Here is a 17,731-nt window from a genome sequence, read left to right as displayed (position 1 = left end):
TCCCAACACTATATACCGCAGATCCAAGACCTTCATTTCCCAGTTCAAAGCAAACCCATCAAGCTTCAGACAAAGGCCTCATCGATGTCTAAGCCAAGGTGAAGTAAAGCCTTCAGTCTGTCTCTTTTTATCTTCTGAGCAGATCTGCACTTACATACACACACCCACAAACATATCGATCAACGAATTCTCTTACTTTTAATGTTCAGGTTGGAAGGCAAGGTGGCGCTTATCACCGGCGCCGCCAGCGGCATCGGCGAGGAGGCGGTCCGGTTGTTCGCGGCCAACGGAGCTTGCGTCGTTCTGGCCGACGTTCAAGATGAACTGGGTCGTGGAGTGGTTGAATCCATGGCGTCGGAGAAAGTTGCTTATCGTCACTGCGATGTGAGGGACGAGAAGCAAGTGGAGGAAACGGTGAAATACGCCATGGAGAAGTTCGGGAAGCTGGACATCTTGTTCAGTAATGCCGGAATAATAGGGCCGTTGACGGGGATTCTTGAGCTGGACATCGAAGGGCTCGACAACACCATGGCCACGAACGTGCGCGGCGTGGCGTCGACGATGAAGCACGCTGCTCGAGCCATGGTGGCCAGGCAGATACGGGGATCCATCATCTGCACTACCAGCGTGGCGGCGAGCCTCGGCGGCGCCGGCCCCCACGCCTACACGGCGTCGAAGCACGCCCTCGTGGGGCTCGTCCGGGCCGCTTGCAGCGAGCTCGGCGCGTACGGGATACGAGTGAATTGCGTCTCCCCGTTTGGCGTCGCGACGCCGCTTTCGTGCAAGGCGTACAATCTGGAGCCGGAGGAAGTCGAAGCAAGTAGCAGCGCGGTGGCCAACTTGAAGGGGGTGGTGTTGAAGGCCAGCCATGTGGCGGAGGCGGCTCTGTTTCTGGCTTCCGATGAGGCGGCGTATATCAGCGGCCAAAACTTGGGCGTGGACGGCGGCTTCACGGTGGTGAACCACAGCTACTCCGCCTTCTAGTTGAGTTGCGTTGCACTATTATTGTTTAGACTGCGAAGCGCCACCACCAATATTATTTTAAGGATGTTTGCAATTTTAGGGTATATCACATCAAAAAGTCACAAAATTTTAGTGTATCATTAAACTTCAATTTTTTTGTAAAGTAATCACATATTTTTAAAATATTTTGTAATATAGTCACTAAAGTGATTTTTTGACAATTTCTCGACAAAATTGTTGATGTGACAATAGTCACATTATCGCCACGTCAGCAATTTCTGCTAAAAATCATCAAAAAATCACTTTAGTGACCACATTATAAAACATTTTAAAGTATTATTATCACTTTGCAATGAATTGAAATTTAGTAACCAAATTGAAAAAAATACCAAAATTTTGTAACCTTTAGTGTAATTTACCTGCAATTTTATTAAGGGTTTTGTTAATCGGTGACATTTGTGAACGTGCATTTTTTATTTTAGTAGTAACTAAATATTAAAACCCATCTATGATTATGAATCTCTGTGTTTTTGTGTTTACGTTTCTCTTCTCTTGCAAAAAAAAAAAATATATATATATATATATATTAATGGTGGTTGCATTGACATTTCGAGTCAAAGCAATCTTGTTTAAATTTGGAAGCAGCCATGTGCTTGTTCCTTGTAATGTGCAAATGTTATCATCTTCTTATTATTGAGCGAGCGTATAGGAGATAGGAGAAATTATATTAGGATGAATATGTATTTTTATATTTGGTATAATTTTTTTATAAAAAAAATTCTAAAAAATAGAATTTTCGGAAATAATTTTTAAGTAACTTTCTCACCAAAAAAATTTTATGAGGGGTTGGAAATCCAAATTTCTCATGGAATGTTTTTAACAAAGAAAAAGACTAAAACATCTCTTACTCTTTTATAATCCTATACAAACATATTATATATATAATATATTTATTTTAATATATATTATATATTAATTATAAAAATATATATTATAATATATTTATATTATTTATTATAAAATATTATATATATTAAAATAAATATTCATATAAACATATATATTATGTATATATATTATATATATACACATACATATATATACATAATGTGTAAAAAAATGACAATTTTTTTACTTTCTAAAGATGTTGTGGGTCCCAATATTTTAATAGTAAAAGAAATTTATTATTTTTAAATAAAAAATTAAATAAGAATAATTTTAAAAAAAGAACATGAATTCTCAAAAATGTTATATTTAAATTAAATATAAGAATGTAAGATTTTTAAAAAAAAAAATGCTCAACCTTCTTGAGAATATTTAAATTTAACCAAACATAAAATTACATAAATCTTCAAAGATTTTCAAGAACATTCCTAAGAATCATGAATTTCAAGAATTTAAAATTTTCTCTTATTCTAAACGCCCCTAAGCTCAACTTCTAATTAAGTTCTTAATTAATCTTCCTTTGCTTCATTTTTTATTTTATAAAACTTTTTTTATTTTTAAATACTATTTAAAATATATATGTGCATCATTTAAATGACACTTTGGATCAATTTCCAATTAAGAAGAAAGAGAAATAAAAGAGGTCCAAAAAGGAAAATACTACATTAGACAAGGCAAATTATATTTGTAACTATACTTTTTGCTCTCCACAACCTAATTTTAATATTTCTAAAATATTTTAAAATTAAAACTCATATTTACCATTCATTTAAATCTTTGATGCTCAATCATTTATCATTATTTTTCAAGCGCGTTCACTCACTTTCTCAATCACGATTAGCACAGCTATTTTACTCACTCACAACTAAAATTGAATATCGCACAATCACTATTATTCAACATCGACCATTACACAATCACTATTATTCAACACCAAATATTATTCATGCCAGTTCTCCTCGCCATAACCAATTACTAGTTACTATCAGCGATCGAAGATTATTATCCACTATTATTTACGTAGAGTTTGACAAAAACGATAACGAGTATTCTAGCGAGAAACAACACAATTTACAGCATTTATCACTAGTTAAATCACATAATTTACATATACATACACGATGGATGAATTAAAAAAATAAGATTAATTAAAAAATAAAAAAATAAGCCTGAAACCCCGAATCTCAGGGTTCGGGGGCTAGGAGATGTCCCAAACCTCGAGGTTCCGGGGGCTAAGGGATACCCCTGAACCCCGGGATTCAGGGGTTAGGGGATGCCTCAAATCCCGAGATTCTGGGTGTTCAAGAAATCTTGAATCTCAAGATTCAATAAGTACCTGAATCTATGGATTCAGGAAAAATCAATTCTCCTGAAGTCATGTGTTCAGAAAAAACCATTTTTTCCAAAACTATGAATTCGGGAGAATGCAATTCTGTCGAATTCAATTATATAACATATTATATAATTAATATAATGTTAACATATTATATTAAATAATATGTTTAATTCGGGAGAATGCATTCTCCCGAAGTGTATATAATATATTATATACTATTATATATTATATGTATATTATATTATTATATATAATATATTATATACATATATATTATAACTATATACATATATATAATGATTTTATATATAAATTATTTCAAATGTATATAAATTATTCCGAATCAACCTGCCCTTAATCTTTGGATTAATATTATATTTATTTTTTCTTGAATTAATGTTGTTTTAATTTTAATTTTTTTTGAGTTAAATGAAAATAGTAATAAAATTATGTTTATTTTTATTTTTTTAAAATTTATATTAAATTTATTATATTTTATCATAAATTAAATAAAATTAAATTAAATAAAATCTAACAGTAAATACTAAAATAAAATATTATTACAAATAACTTAATGTACGTTGAAAAGTTACAATTATAATAATATAGCAAATAACAACAAATAATTCTAACAAGAAGAAGAAGAAGAGGGTTTGATGCGCGTGAGGTATTTTTATGAAGAATGGTGTTTGAAATGTATGTTTGGAATAAAAGTGATTGGAGAAATTAATAAATGTGATTGTAAATAGTAAAATTTAATATTTTATTTACATTGGTTGCGAAGAGCAAAAATTACAAATAGAATTTCCCATTAGAGAACCTGGTGGACAACTCTCTAGTAAAATTACAATTTTGTCTTTACTTCCCCCCTGCTACTCTACTTCCTCTTTTTCTTCCTCATACTCTCACACTCTCTTTCTCTCTCCACCATTGTTCGCCTCTGTGGCTGTTCTCATCGCCATTGTAGTCACCGTCACAGCCGCCATCTTTCGCCACGGACACAGCCGCCTTAGCCGTTGTTCGCCTCTAACAAGTAGATGAACAAGTAAACAAGGCAGTCGTGGCTTCAAACAGAGCTGCCACTGCAGCCAGAGTTGCTGTTGTCAAAGCAGTTCAGGACTGGATAGATGAAAGATTTTTTGATTGGCGGTTGAGAGAAGAGTTTGTTTCAAGTTTGATTGGCCACACTGTAACTTGTATATAAATCCACATCCAAATCAATGGAAGATGAAATTTTCTTGAGTTTTCTACTTCTTCTGTCCCTTTGGTTATGCTTTCTGGTGGGGTTGAGCCATGAAATAACTCCCTTTCGGTGTTAACAGCAATAATAGGACACCTGGTTTGTTCCCCCCGACACCGTAGCAATTCCTTATCTCCCAAGTTTGGGCCCTTTTGCTCTACATATCTGAACTTGTCGTGCCTATAATATATATTTAAGTATATATTTATATGTATGTATATATATTTATGACATGAACAGAACATCTGCACCTTGCTCTCCGTCTCTGTTTCAGCCATTTTCTAAGATGAAAAAGATCAGAAAAATGGACTTTTCCTATATTCATCTATGTTCCAAGAGGGTGAGAAAAACCAGTGATGTTTTGATTATTTTGAAATGCCAAACCTATGCAGATTCTTCTTATTGGTTGCTCCAACTCTTTTCATGAGAGCAAGCAAACCCATATGTATTTCACAAAAGTATAACCCGTAAAGGAAGTACAGTTTCTGCAAGATTTTCTAGAGTTTAGTGATGGGATGGTTTCTGCTATCTTTTTGACTAATCCTTGTACGGTGACGACGGAGGGTGTGTCGGAGGCGAACAGCGGCAGAGACGGCTGCGTCCATGGTGAAACACGGCAGAAACGGCTACGACAATGAGAACAACCACGGCGGCAAACAATGGTGGAGAGAAAGAGAGAAAGAAGAATATGAGGAAGAAGAAAAGGAAGTAGAGAAGCAAATTTGGGAGGAAGAAAAAGAGGAAGTAGAGAGAAAAATTTGGGGGGGGGGGAAAGTAAGGTGATAAGGGTCAATATTTCCTATATCCTAATGAATTATATCCCTATTTTAGCTTTATAATTATGCTTAAAATAAATAATTATTTGCATTATATATTATTACAGGATGAAGCAAGAAAGCTGTCTTCTACAATTAATTAGGGGCATAAATCGAAGACGTTGGATTACCCATTATTGTTGCTCAAAATCATGGGCCAACTATGGAGTCTAGAGGATGTTTCATGTGCACTTGGCCCAACAATCAAATAGAATCCAACATAAGACAAGCCCAAGCCCAAGCTCAAGCCCAACACAAGGAAGGCCCAAGCCCAAGCCCAAGCTCAAGCCCAACACAAAGAAGGCCCAAAGCCCAAAAACATGAAAAGCCCAAGTTCCACAAATAGGATGACATCATCGCTTACATCATGGGATATGATGACATCATCGCTTACATCATGGGATAGGATGACATCATCGCTTACATCATGGGATAAGATGACATCATTGCTTACATCATGGTTAAAATGACATCATTGCTTACATCATCAATTAGATATTTTGTATTATTAAATTATATAATTAAGTGGTTTCCATTACATCTTTTAGCCTATAAATAGAGCACTTAGGTGCACTTGTAAGGGATGATTATTCTTGAATGAAATTTTAGTTGTTTTAATTGCTCTTGTTCTTTTTTATTTTCTCTTGCAAATCTTACTTCTTCTTTTTCTTATTTAAATTCTTATGTCATTTATTGTTACTTTATTATCCACCGCCTAAATGGTCGGTTAATTTCTGCCTTTAAATTCTTGCAATTTCAATTATTATCTTTCAATTATATACCGCCTATATGGTCGGTCAAAATAGTATTTCAATTATTGTCTTTAAATTATATACCGCCTATATGGTCGGTTAAAAAATAGTCTTTTAAATACTGTCTTTTAATTCCCGTCATTTAAATTCCTGCCAATTTATTTTAAAAATGGAAATGAGTAGCTAAATCTAATCTTGGGTTAAGGCGAGGACAGTGTCCAATGTTCTTGAATCTCAAGATAAGCCAAACCTCGATGAATGCAAGATTTATCTGAGTTAAACTCGAGTTGAGTGTATAAATGATTTTGTGAGTTTGGATTGGGTCATCATCCTAACTTAGAACTCTCATGCCATGTATGAAAGTTGCTAGAATTGGAGATAAGATATACCCAAGCTCAGACGATCAAATCATAGTCTCTAGTATAATAAAATTTACAGTAATATCTTAACCCAGAACCATCATATCATGTATGAGGGTTGCTTAGCTAAGAACCATTCGTATCTTGAATTATAACTACGAAACGATCCTCTGTTTATTTCAGATTAATATTGCTGTTTAAATTACTATAAGAGATTTATAAGGCATTGGTTCTGAACTCGCCTCAACCCAAGACCTTTTTAATATTCAAAAAAAAAAAAAAAAACCTTTTCACAATTAGGAAAACTAGTTCTCTTTGGATAAATCAACCCGAATGAACCATTCTTTTGTTAAATAAACCTCCCAGTGAATCGACCCGGACTTGTCCGGAATTTATATTTGTGCTACAACTACACTCACACACTGGTGAGTTTAAACCTCTTCACCATTTCAACACTGAACATCCAAAACTGATTAACGTTATTTAAATTGTAGGGTGAGGAGTGCAGCCATAAGGACAAAATTGTAATTTTACCATAGAGTTGTCCACTAAGTTGTCTAGAGAAATTCTATTTGTAACTATAAGTTTTGCTTTTCGCAACCAGTATAATGTAAAATATTAGATTTTACTATTTACAACCACATTTATTATTTTTTACAACTATTTCTATTCCAAACATACCCTCCAAACACTATCCCCAAAAAAGACATCCCATGCGCATTAAATCATCTTCTTCTTCTTCTTGTTAGAATTATTTGTTATTATTTGTTGTATTATTATAATTATAACTTTTTAACGAACATTAAGTTATTTGTAATAATATTTTATTTTAGTATTTGTTGTTAAATTTTATTTTATTTTATTTTATTTTATTTATGACAAAATATCATAAATTTAATATAAATTTTAAAGAAATAAAAATAAACATAATTTTATTACGATTTGTACTTAACTCAAAAAAATTAAAATTAAAGCAACATTAATTCAAGAAAAAATAAATATAATATTAATCCAAATATTCGGGGCACGATGATTCAGAATAATTTATATACATTTGAAATAATTTATATATAAAATCATTATATATATGTATATAGTTATAATATATATGTATATAATATATTATATACATATAATATATAATAGTATATAATATATTATATATATTTGGGGAGAATGCAATTCTCCCGAACCTCATTCTCCCGAACTCAATTATGTTAACATTATATTAATTATATAATAATTATATTATATATGTTAACCTTATATTAATTAACATATATTAATTATATAATATGTTATATAATTGAATTCTGCATTCTCCCGAATTCATAGTTTCGAGAAAAATGATTTTTCCCGAACTTATGACTTCGGGAGAATTGATTTTTCCCGAATCCATGGATTCGGGATGCTTATCGAACCTTAAGATTCAGGGTTCCTCGAACACCCAGAACCTCAAGGTTCGGAGACATCCCTCAGCCTCAAACCCCGAGGTTTGGGACATCTCCCACGCCCTGAACCTCAAGGTTCGGGGGCATCTCCTAGCCTCAAACCCCAAGGTTCGGGGCATTCTCTAGCCCTCGAACTCGGGAATTCGGGGTTTCAAGGCATATTTTTTATTTTTTAATTAATTTTATTTTTTTAATTCATCTCTCATGTATTTATATGTAAATTATGTGATTAAACCAGTGATAAATGTTGTAAATTGTGTTGTTTCTCGTTGGAATACATAAATAATAATAGATAATAATCTTCCATCGCTGATAATAACTGTTGATAGTAACTAATAATTGGTTATGACGAGGAGAACTAGCATAAGCAATGTTTGGTGTTGAATAATAGTAGTTGTGTAATGGTCAGTGTTAAATAATAGTAATTGTGCAATGTTTAGTTATAATTGTGGGTGAATAAAATGGCTATGATAATCGTGGTCGAGAAAGTGAATGAACGCGCTTGAAGAGTAATGATGGGTGGTTGAGCGTCAAAGATTTAAATGAAGGATAAATATGAGTTTTCATCTCAAGGTATTTTAGAAATATTAAAATTAAGTTGTGAAGAGCAAAAAGTATAGTTGTCTAGCTCTCGGTTCATGTAGCATTTTCCGTCCAAAAATGGCGACCGTTGAGCTAACAACAAACTTTGATTTGAAGTTTGAATGGGAGATTAGTGCCAAAACCAGACAGTCAAAACTACCAGTCCACTTCCCTGTCAAACCATTAGTTAGATTTAGACATCCTACTCTACTTCTACTACTGCTGCTGCTGACTGCTGCAAGAGAGAGAGAGAGAGAGAGAGAGAGAGCTTCATTTACGATGATTTTGCCTGTCCATCCATCTCCAGTGTTTTCTATTCTAGTCCATTTTGAGGTCTAATAATTATACGCGTACGCGTACAGGTTCCCGATTGATCACCCTTAATTCACCATGGGATTGGTCGTGCTCTGGTATGATTTGGTCTGTTTCGGAATCGTCGGCGTGGCGTTTGTCGGTGCCGCCTACGTGATATGGAGGAGGGAAGGCATCTGCGAATGCGAAGAACAAAAGAGCTTGTACGAGAGTTTGGTGGTGACTAGCGGCGAGGACGGCGGCGGAATCGGGGGGGCGGCTCCGAGCGGGAGGGGCTACGTCAACTCCATCGATCTCTGGACCAGTTGCTGGCGAGGACTGCACCCGCTGGGGCTTTTGGTGCTACGTTTTGCGTCCTTCCTCATTTTGAGTGTATTCTTGATCTGGGATATCCTCGACTATGGCCCCTCCATCTTCATTTACTACACTGAGTAAGTTTTAGCATCCGTTCATCTTGTTCGACAGCTCCTCAAATTTAAATTACATAAAGATTGATGTGAACTGAACTACTAAACAGATTCTGACACAGAAGAAGTCTCAATAAACTGGGTGTTGCAACCTCATAAATAGTCATTAGAATATGAGTGACTCCAATTTATAAGTAGAGATCATCGGGAAGGTCTTGTAGTTTGTATTTTGATTTAGTAGATTATCCCATCATTGTGGCATATACTCGTATGGATATGAGACATTGAGGCTAAACCATATTAATTTTTTACTTTTTGTGTTTGGTGTGTGGCTGTGTGGCAGTTGATCTTAAACACACTCAACCCTAACACATCTGTTACTCACTTACTTGCCATGAAAATTTCAAATTATTATAATTGAGAAAACTTCAATAATCCCTCTTAATCCCATTTCAAGGGACACAAGATGCAGAAGGCATGCAACAAAACAATTTGAAAAAGAACCCCCCCTAAATATGGCCAACCAGGATTCATCGCTTATCCGCATCACTAAACGCCCTGAAGACTGAAGCATAAAGTAATTCTTGATCAGACACATTGGCCTGCCCGTAATCAAAGCCTTTATTGGCCAGTAGAGTCCTATTCCAGGGACCCCTACTTGCAAATTTCTTTCCAATTACGACTTCTGGACAATCACTTATCTTGAACTAATCCAAGACAATTCATGCTGTCAGTTAGTTTTATATATATCAATCTTCTTCCTCCCTCTCTCCTTCACCCACACCATTAACATGCTGAAATTCCTGCCTGCCCTCTCTGCTTTTTCCTGTTCGTCATCCTTTTGTTGCGTGCTCTCACCAAAACTCCTTACCTCCTTTTTTCTTCCTTGGAAATGGGGATAAATAAAGACGTGTCCAGAACACAAGGTTCCTTGCATTTTGAGAGTAGAGAAAGATTGGTTTTTACACAAAGTCTTACCCTTCTTGCAAAGAGGCTGTTTTCATAACTCAAATTTGTGACGTAACAATCACAACAAGAATAACCTTAGCATTATTGCAACTTAGAGTAGTACCTAGTACTGTCAGTTATCAAATTTTGATATTTCATTTCTTAGATTTTTATAGGGTTTCTAGTTGGCATTTTTTTTTTCTGCTACTTTGCAACTCAAACTTATTTTCTTTGTGTCATTATTGATGTGCAGGTGGACTTTTAGTTTGGTTATTGTCTATTTTGGGGTATGGCAAACCAAAACTTTTCCTTTGTCATAAACTTTAGATAGAAGAATTCATGCTTTAATTGTTACCCAGAACGCTAAATAGGACATAGATTGTTAATTCAATCCACACTCGCATGAGTTCTGTACCATTTCTTCATGTAGATAGCGACAATGGTGTCTGCAAATGGATGTGTGGTTTACTACTCGAAGAAACTTCCTTCTGATAATGGGAAAAGGGAAGAGCTTCTGATAACTGATGTGGAACAGAATGTATCTACTGATGCCCTGGCTTTTGGCACCAACCAAATCAGGGGCACCATAAAATTGCAAAGCCACTGTGACCAAGAGGCAGTCCAACAAAAAGCCGGGTTCTGGGGATACCTTATGCTAGCCACGTATCAGGTTAGTTCACTCCATCAACATTTCATCTGTTATCCTTGTTATATGATATTCTCTTGACTCCATTGGTCTGTTCCTGTGACAACCTAGTTTTGTTTCTGATGCTTTGTTTACCTTCCCTTCTGCTTGACATTCTTGTGACTTGGCCCTGTGTTTAAGGGACATAAGGTCAATTGGCAGGTGATGCCTTTGTTCTTAACTAAGTGCAGGCATCAGATGTGAACAAGGAAGCAGCAACAATATTAGTAGTTGATTAATTAAATAAAAGAAGAACGAAGAAAAAAATTATGTCCTTTACAATTTTCATTTTCTGTGAGATAGGATACAAAGTACTTAGAGGGGGCAAAAAGGAGAAGCTGGGTAAAAAGTGTTTGATAAAACCTAATTTTTAATTTTTTTTTTTCTTCTGCATCATATCAAGTCGGATGGAATATCTCTCTTCTGAAACATCTAGTGGGACATTGCGTCACCTAAAATTAGTTGACCATACAAGCACCTAGAGGTCTCTCTAGCTTTGATGTTATGATTTACAATGATTTACCTCAAATTCTTTTAGGTTGCATTTGAATAGAAGGATTTCAAATGTCAATCATTTGAAATTTGAAATATTTGCATTTCAAATAACACCCCTTTGGGTGTCAATTCATATTCTTTTATTTTTTGGATCCAAATTCAAGGTGGATTTGGACCCAAACCCAAATACTTTCAATAGCAATACATCCAAATACATGATTTGGAATTTCAAATTCCAAATGACAAACAAATGGTCGAATGACCCTATCCAAACAGACCTTTGTTGAATTCACCTTCAAATTTATGGTTGTTTCCTAAGAACAGTTTAGGACCAAGATTGTGAAAATTCTGCAGAGCTCCTGTAACACCTAGTTTTTTTCGAGCGTGTCAGTATGCTGGAGCTCAAGATATAAATGCATATCATATTTTCACTATACATCCCTTAACACTTTAAGTATCGTATTTCAAAGAAAATTCCTAACATATCATCACATATGCGGAAGTAAGATCGAAATTTGATATAGTACATAACCGAATTCACTTTAATCATAACATAAGAATCCGTACCATAATATAACATCTCATTTTCAAAACAGAATACATGGAGAACCATCTCTCAAATGAACAACGATGCCTTAGATATAATCAAAAAATACCTCAAAATAATATTGAACCATAACAGTATTACATGATCGATTCTCAAACCTCATTCGTAATACATAACATTCTTACATTTAATAAGACTATTCACCATACGGAACATAAATTTCTCAACATGACTACAACATATCTGAATCTTCATGAAGGAACAAAATATTGGAACAACTTGCCAAACCAAGGTTGTTAAAATAGGGATTTTAAGTGAGATCGACAAAGGGTCCATAAAATCGGATCGTAAAATCGAATCGTAAAATCGTAAGATTTTAGAGATATTTAAAAATACCCTTAAATTTTTGTAAATATATGTTTATAATAATATAATTTTGTAGAAAATGAATTAATATTATTTAATAACTTGATTATTCCTTATTATAATTCAAAAAATGATACTTCCCAAATATAGCTAAAAAACTAGCAGGTTGGTATAGGCAATTTAGAGGCAAAATATAGGTAATTTAGAGGTAAAATATAGCTTAAAATTCTTTAGATGATGCTTCCAATGTCTTCCATTAGATTTAGATTGCAATTTTTTCTTGATTTAACATTGATTAAATCAAGTAATATCCCAATTTGGGGTTGGGTGGTCCATTAATTAATTACTTGTTTGTCTTGATTTACTTATGCAATCAATGTTAAATCAAGTAAAAATTATAATTTAAATCAAGTAAATTGGAACTTATGCAATTAATGTTAGATGCTATGTGACATTGGAATTTATGTAATCAATGTTAAATCAAGTTCCAATTTAGAGGTAAAATATAACAATTCATTGCATAAGTTCCAATGTCAGATGCTATGTGACATTGAGACGTTGGAAGCATCCTCTAAATTACAACTTAAATCAATAGAGGTCTTTGAATCGTAAAATCGTTTGGGGATCTCTGAAGCATAAAATCGTAAAATCGTACATGTAAAATCGAGATTTTATAGGATTTTATCTCAAATTGGATTTTACATGGGATTTGAATCGTTTGGGGGTCTTCGAATCGTAAAATCGTAAAATCCTATGCGTAAAATCGGGATTTTAACAATAATGTGCCAAACCCATCGGACACGTCATCTTATGTTATTACATCTCAACCACTTCCTTGCATTAGCTGCAAGTCCCAACTGGAACGTTTGAATGTTCTAGGAGTATAACCCAAGTTAGATATCGAATCATCTAAGTAAAGGTTCAAAACAATTACATGAATGCATGATGCAAAAACATGAACAAACATATGCTCTAGTGTAACTTCTCTGGCAATCAAGCCCAGCACGGAACCCTAGGCAGTCATCCGGGCATGCACACAAGGCAACGGGATACTTCTATATGTTGTTCCGAAAACACTTTTGGGAAATTACGACAACACTATTGGGGCAAAATCTCATCCCATTCACAAGTATCGATATGCCAACAATATCATACCAAGTGAAAAATCACGACTATCAATGCCATAATATATGTACAAATATATCAAGATACACATAAATTACATATAACTTAACAACCTTCGTGAATAACATGCTCAACATAGGCAAAACACAACATATATAAGTTTTTAGGAAAAATCATTCACCTTAACTTAGCTTTTAAAGTCTTCTCGATATGCATGCCCTAACTTCGAAACACGTGCTTGGATAATTTCTTAGCCAAAATCTCCTAAATATTAATTAAGCATATTTTCCTATTTTTTAGAAAAAAAATTCCTATTTTCTAGAAAAAAAATTCTTATTTTTTTCTTTATTCCTTAGCTGCCAGGCACTTGGCGCGTGTCTTCACGTGCCTTCTTCGATCATCTTTCTTGGTGAGTCTTTCGCCACCGACGACTAGTCCGACCTCGATTCCTCTTGCTTTCTCCTTCTCCTTGGCCTATTCGATCTTCCAAACACCATGGGACTACTCCCAGCCTGGAAATCCAGCCAAAAACACCCTGATTTGGCTGTTAAACCCTTAGCCCCAGCAAAGCTTCAATTTTCCGGCAACTCTTCGAAATAGCTTCAAACCATCTCGAAACCTTATGAAAATCTTCAGAATTGCTCCCCATGCACCAAAGAGCAAAAGCCCCTATTTATACCCATTTTCGAGTTTAATTGTTTGAAGTATTCGGCCATCTCCAACCCTTATTTATACCTATTTTCAAGCTACAATACGTCCATTCCTGACAAGTCCTTGGTCATTAATGCCTTATTTTGCTTCAGATCACCTTGGATCATCCATGATGTGCCTCAAACGGCGGGTTACAGAGGCCGAAATTCCGGCCATCTCACGGCAGAATTTTTTGTCAAATCGGCCATCACCATGGCCGATTCTTGACCAAGGGTTAGTCGTGATGGCCCTAGGCCTACTCCTAGATGCTTAGAGCCCCTCATGGAAGCCCCCCACAGCAGAAATTAGAGATATGAGAGGCTGCCGACGGCTGGCAACACTGCCAGTCTTTTGAAATTTGCACTTTGGCTTTCTTCCATTTTCAAAAATCCATTTGGGCCTTTTCTTAATGCCGCTGAACTTTTCAACAATTCCATTAAGACCTATAAGTTCTAAACTTTTCATTTCATCCCCAAAAATTTAGGAGTAACATCTTTGCAAGCTCCCTCGGGCAAAATTAAAAAATTACACTTAGGTATGGATGCATGTTTTGATCGCCAATCCTTTTACTTCATCCCGAAACCATTTCAGGATTATTCCTTATGCAAAATGTGAACATTCTCAGGTTTCTGTTGACTTTCCAGAAATCCCTTAACATCATTCAGTCTTTTAGGCTAACTCATAATTGTACCGAAAATCACCTCCAATCTGACCGCTTCCTATGTCATAAATCACATCTCGAAATTCTCGTTAATGGCATACCTTTTACCTTAGATATTTACGTTCCAGAACATCCCATGCAGTCAATTCAATCACTCATAACTGTGAGAAATTACACTATAACCTCAAAGTCTGAAAATTTCACCTACGACCCAAGATAAATTACTCTTGAGTCCTTTAGAAAATCTCGAGTATTACAGCTCTCTTTTTCTTTCTTCTATGGAGCAGTTACAATAAAGTTGAAAAGGGAGGTGATACTGCAAGCAGAAAAATAGGACCCTGTTCTTTGTATAATATGGTAGCTACACTAAAACTAATCCTCATTTGTACCTCAGGCATTTGCATGCAAAGACTTCCTATTTGTTGAGTTCTGTTAGAGCTGCAGTTGTTATTATGCCTCTGATAGCTGATTAATCTGATCTTCTTTTCATGAACAGGCTTGTGCAGGTGCTGTTATCCTAACTGACCTTGTGTTTTGGTGTATCATAGTCCCATTTTTGAACAATGTCCATCTTAAACTGAACATGGTAAGATATCTTCCTGTTGGCTTTCTTCTTGTCTTCAGTTTCCTCAGGAAATAAACAGTGTGAGGTTTATACAATTTGTCTTTCCGTTGATCTTCCCCTCAGTTCATTTCCTATGCATTTGACATTAAAATTTGAGTTACTAAATTGACGTACTTTTTTGTTTTACTGGCTGCTAGATCTGTGTTTGGGGTCGGGTTTGTTAGGTAGGAATCAAGGGAAACTTACTCCTGCTTTATATCCCTACTCTCTTTCACTGCTGCCATCGGCCATGGATGGCATTATACATGAAGTCATTCTGAAGACTTTGAACGTGCTCCTCTGTCAATTGCCATAAGTCTCTAGTTTCAATAGATGTGCACTCTGAGTACAGGAAACAAGTTCAATGCAAAAAGGAAGTGGTTTGAAGAGTTCTGCACATTGCATTTTTAGCTTGAGCAATGAAGGGTTGTTGCAATAGATGTGCACTCGTAGTACAAGAAATCTGATGCCATGATTGTAATAGGACAACTATCTTTTGCAAAGAATTTCTCCTCGTGTTTGTTTCTGAAGGACATAATTTATTAGATTCTACATTTTTCCGTTATTTGTTCAATTGGAAGTTGATATTTGATCAAGTAGGAACTAAAAAAGTCTGTACTTTAGGTAAAACACTTTCAAATGCCCAAGCACTGTGGAATTAATGATTTGACTTTTTTTTTTTTTTTGAGTATTTACGTCAGTGCTACTCTGATACTGTGTTTAACTTGCTTGCAGTTGATGGGGTGCATGCATATACTAAATGCCGCTTTCCTTCTTCTTGATACTGCTGTTAGTAACCTTGTAAGTATCATGCCATGAAGAGTGGGATACGACAGAGCTCAGTTAACTAGACTAACCGAAGGGTCGGAGCCATCCTGCAAAATGGATAACATTAATCAATGGTTCCTTCTAGAGCAATCGTGTTTACATCTTCATTTCCCTTCGTATCATGCTGCCGCTAATTGATTGTGTTCCCCTCAGTGGCAAAAGGAGAAAATTAAATAAATAAAGGACTGGTTTATGCATTTTTATAAAGAAAGGGCCATCATGATAGAGTCTCTTATGAGCTTCAATCTGTTACCGTACTTTTTCCCCTCCTTATTTCAATAGTTTACATTTGCCTGATGGAAAATCTTTGTTGTTTGGCAGCCATTTCCTTGGTTCCGACTAGCATATTTCGTGCTCTGGAGCTGCTGCTATGTCATTTTCCTGTGGATCATTCATTCCTGTGGTTACTCAATGTAAAATTTAATCTTTGTTGTATATGATCAATGCTGAAAGAACTTTATTTCTCACTTGGGAGTTGCTTCAAGAACTGCCCACTAAATCTGGAGAGTTTCTGCAGGTGGCCATATCCTTTCCTTGATCTTTCATCACAGTGGGTAGCTTTATGGTAAACTGTTTTCACCATTGATAAAAACTTGGTTTTCTTATTTTGGCCCTGCATATAGGGAACCTAGTAATGTTATTCATCCTACAGGTATTTTCTCTTGGCTGTGGTTCACATCCCCTGCTACGGACTATATTTCTTGCTTGTAAGGGCCAAAAAAACATTTTTCCCAAGATGGTTCCCTGAAGCATTTGTGAAGTTATGCTAGTTTCTTCGTTATTCGCCAAATTAACTACAATACAGTGTATTATATCCAGCTGAAGTAGGTTTCTATGATGTTAGCCTGGGGAGGGGCAAGACAGTTTCATGGCTACTACTGCATGCACCTTGTTGTTCGTCAACTATACTAAAGGAATGAGATTACTTCTGCTATAGACTATAGTTGCATGCATATAAGCTTACTCTTTTAGTTCTGAGATTGTTAATGCAGTGCAGATACATACTTGGGTGACTTTTTATTTTCTTTCCTACCTTATAAAGTGAATGTAAATATTTGTCTTTAAAGGCAGTACAAAGTGGTGACTCACCTTGAACTCACATTATTTATTATAATATTAAAATTATGAATAACATTTAAATAAGTGTACATTACTTAAAATTATGATTATCTTTATAAAAGAAAAAGGTTCAGAGTAAAAGCAAAAAAAATAACATTTGCTAAAAGTTTAAAACCACTAATATATGAGATCAAGGTAATAATAATTTTCTGTCTTCTTTGGTGGACTAACAGATGGATAATTGGCAAAATATCTAACTTACCTACCTTTGTTTTGATTTAAATAATTATTAATTGTTAAAACTAAATTAATTTACCCAATCAACCCATTAAAAAGAATTAAATACTATGTCCCATTTAAAATAATTGTGGCATCATATTATTATTATGCTAATCTAATATCCTACTTAATTATATTTTGTCATGTATATAAATAAAAAAAAAATACAAGATAAGATTCATTAGGTGGTTGTAGTTTATTTTTTTCTACTTATTTAAAAAAATTAAATAAATAAATATTAATATAATGGTGAAATTATTCACAAATTAATGAATTTTTAGA

At 34.8% G+C, this 17,731-nt stretch overlaps 2 protein-coding genes across 7 annotated transcripts in view; both read left to right on the top strand.

The window, feature by feature from the left end:
* Nucleotides 1-1,146, top strand: part of LOC127789159 (short-chain dehydrogenase reductase 3b-like) — a 29,366-nt gene extending 28,220 nt beyond the window's left edge. For 5 of the 6 annotated variants that reach the window (XM_052318337.1, XM_052318159.1, XM_052318247.1 and 2 more), the window contains 2 exons: nucleotides 22-98; nucleotides 210-1,146. In XM_052318337.1, the coding sequence (XP_052174297.1) occupies nucleotides 85-98; nucleotides 210-984 (789 nt within the window). In that variant the 5' untranslated portion in view covers nucleotides 22-84 and the 3' untranslated portion in view covers nucleotides 985-1,146. The remainder of the gene's footprint in view (nucleotides 1-21; nucleotides 99-209) is intronic. The other variant, XM_052317999.1, reaches the window with a different exon arrangement.
* A 7,522-nt stretch (nucleotides 1,147-8,668) lies between these two features.
* LOC127788950 (uncharacterized) lies at nucleotides 8,669-17,126 on the top strand. Its single transcript, XM_052317703.1, has 8 exons — nucleotides 8,669-9,186; nucleotides 10,364-10,397; nucleotides 10,541-10,780; nucleotides 15,176-15,265; nucleotides 16,019-16,084; nucleotides 16,433-16,524; nucleotides 16,629-16,676; nucleotides 16,764-17,126. Exons 1-8 carry the CDS (start codon nucleotides 8,834-8,836, stop codon nucleotides 16,879-16,881), a joined length of 1,041 nt encoding a protein of 346 aa, XP_052173663.1. The 5' UTR covers nucleotides 8,669-8,833; the 3' UTR covers nucleotides 16,882-17,126.
* Nucleotides 17,127-17,731: the final 605 nt, after the last annotated feature.

Source organism: Diospyros lotus, chromosome 1 (assembly GCF_014633365.1).
Source record: "Diospyros lotus cultivar Yz01 chromosome 1, ASM1463336v1, whole genome shotgun sequence".
NCBI classification, from domain to species: domain Eukaryota; kingdom Viridiplantae; phylum Streptophyta; class Magnoliopsida; order Ericales; family Ebenaceae; genus Diospyros; species Diospyros lotus.
This window is presented reverse-complemented; position numbering and strand designations above follow the sequence as displayed.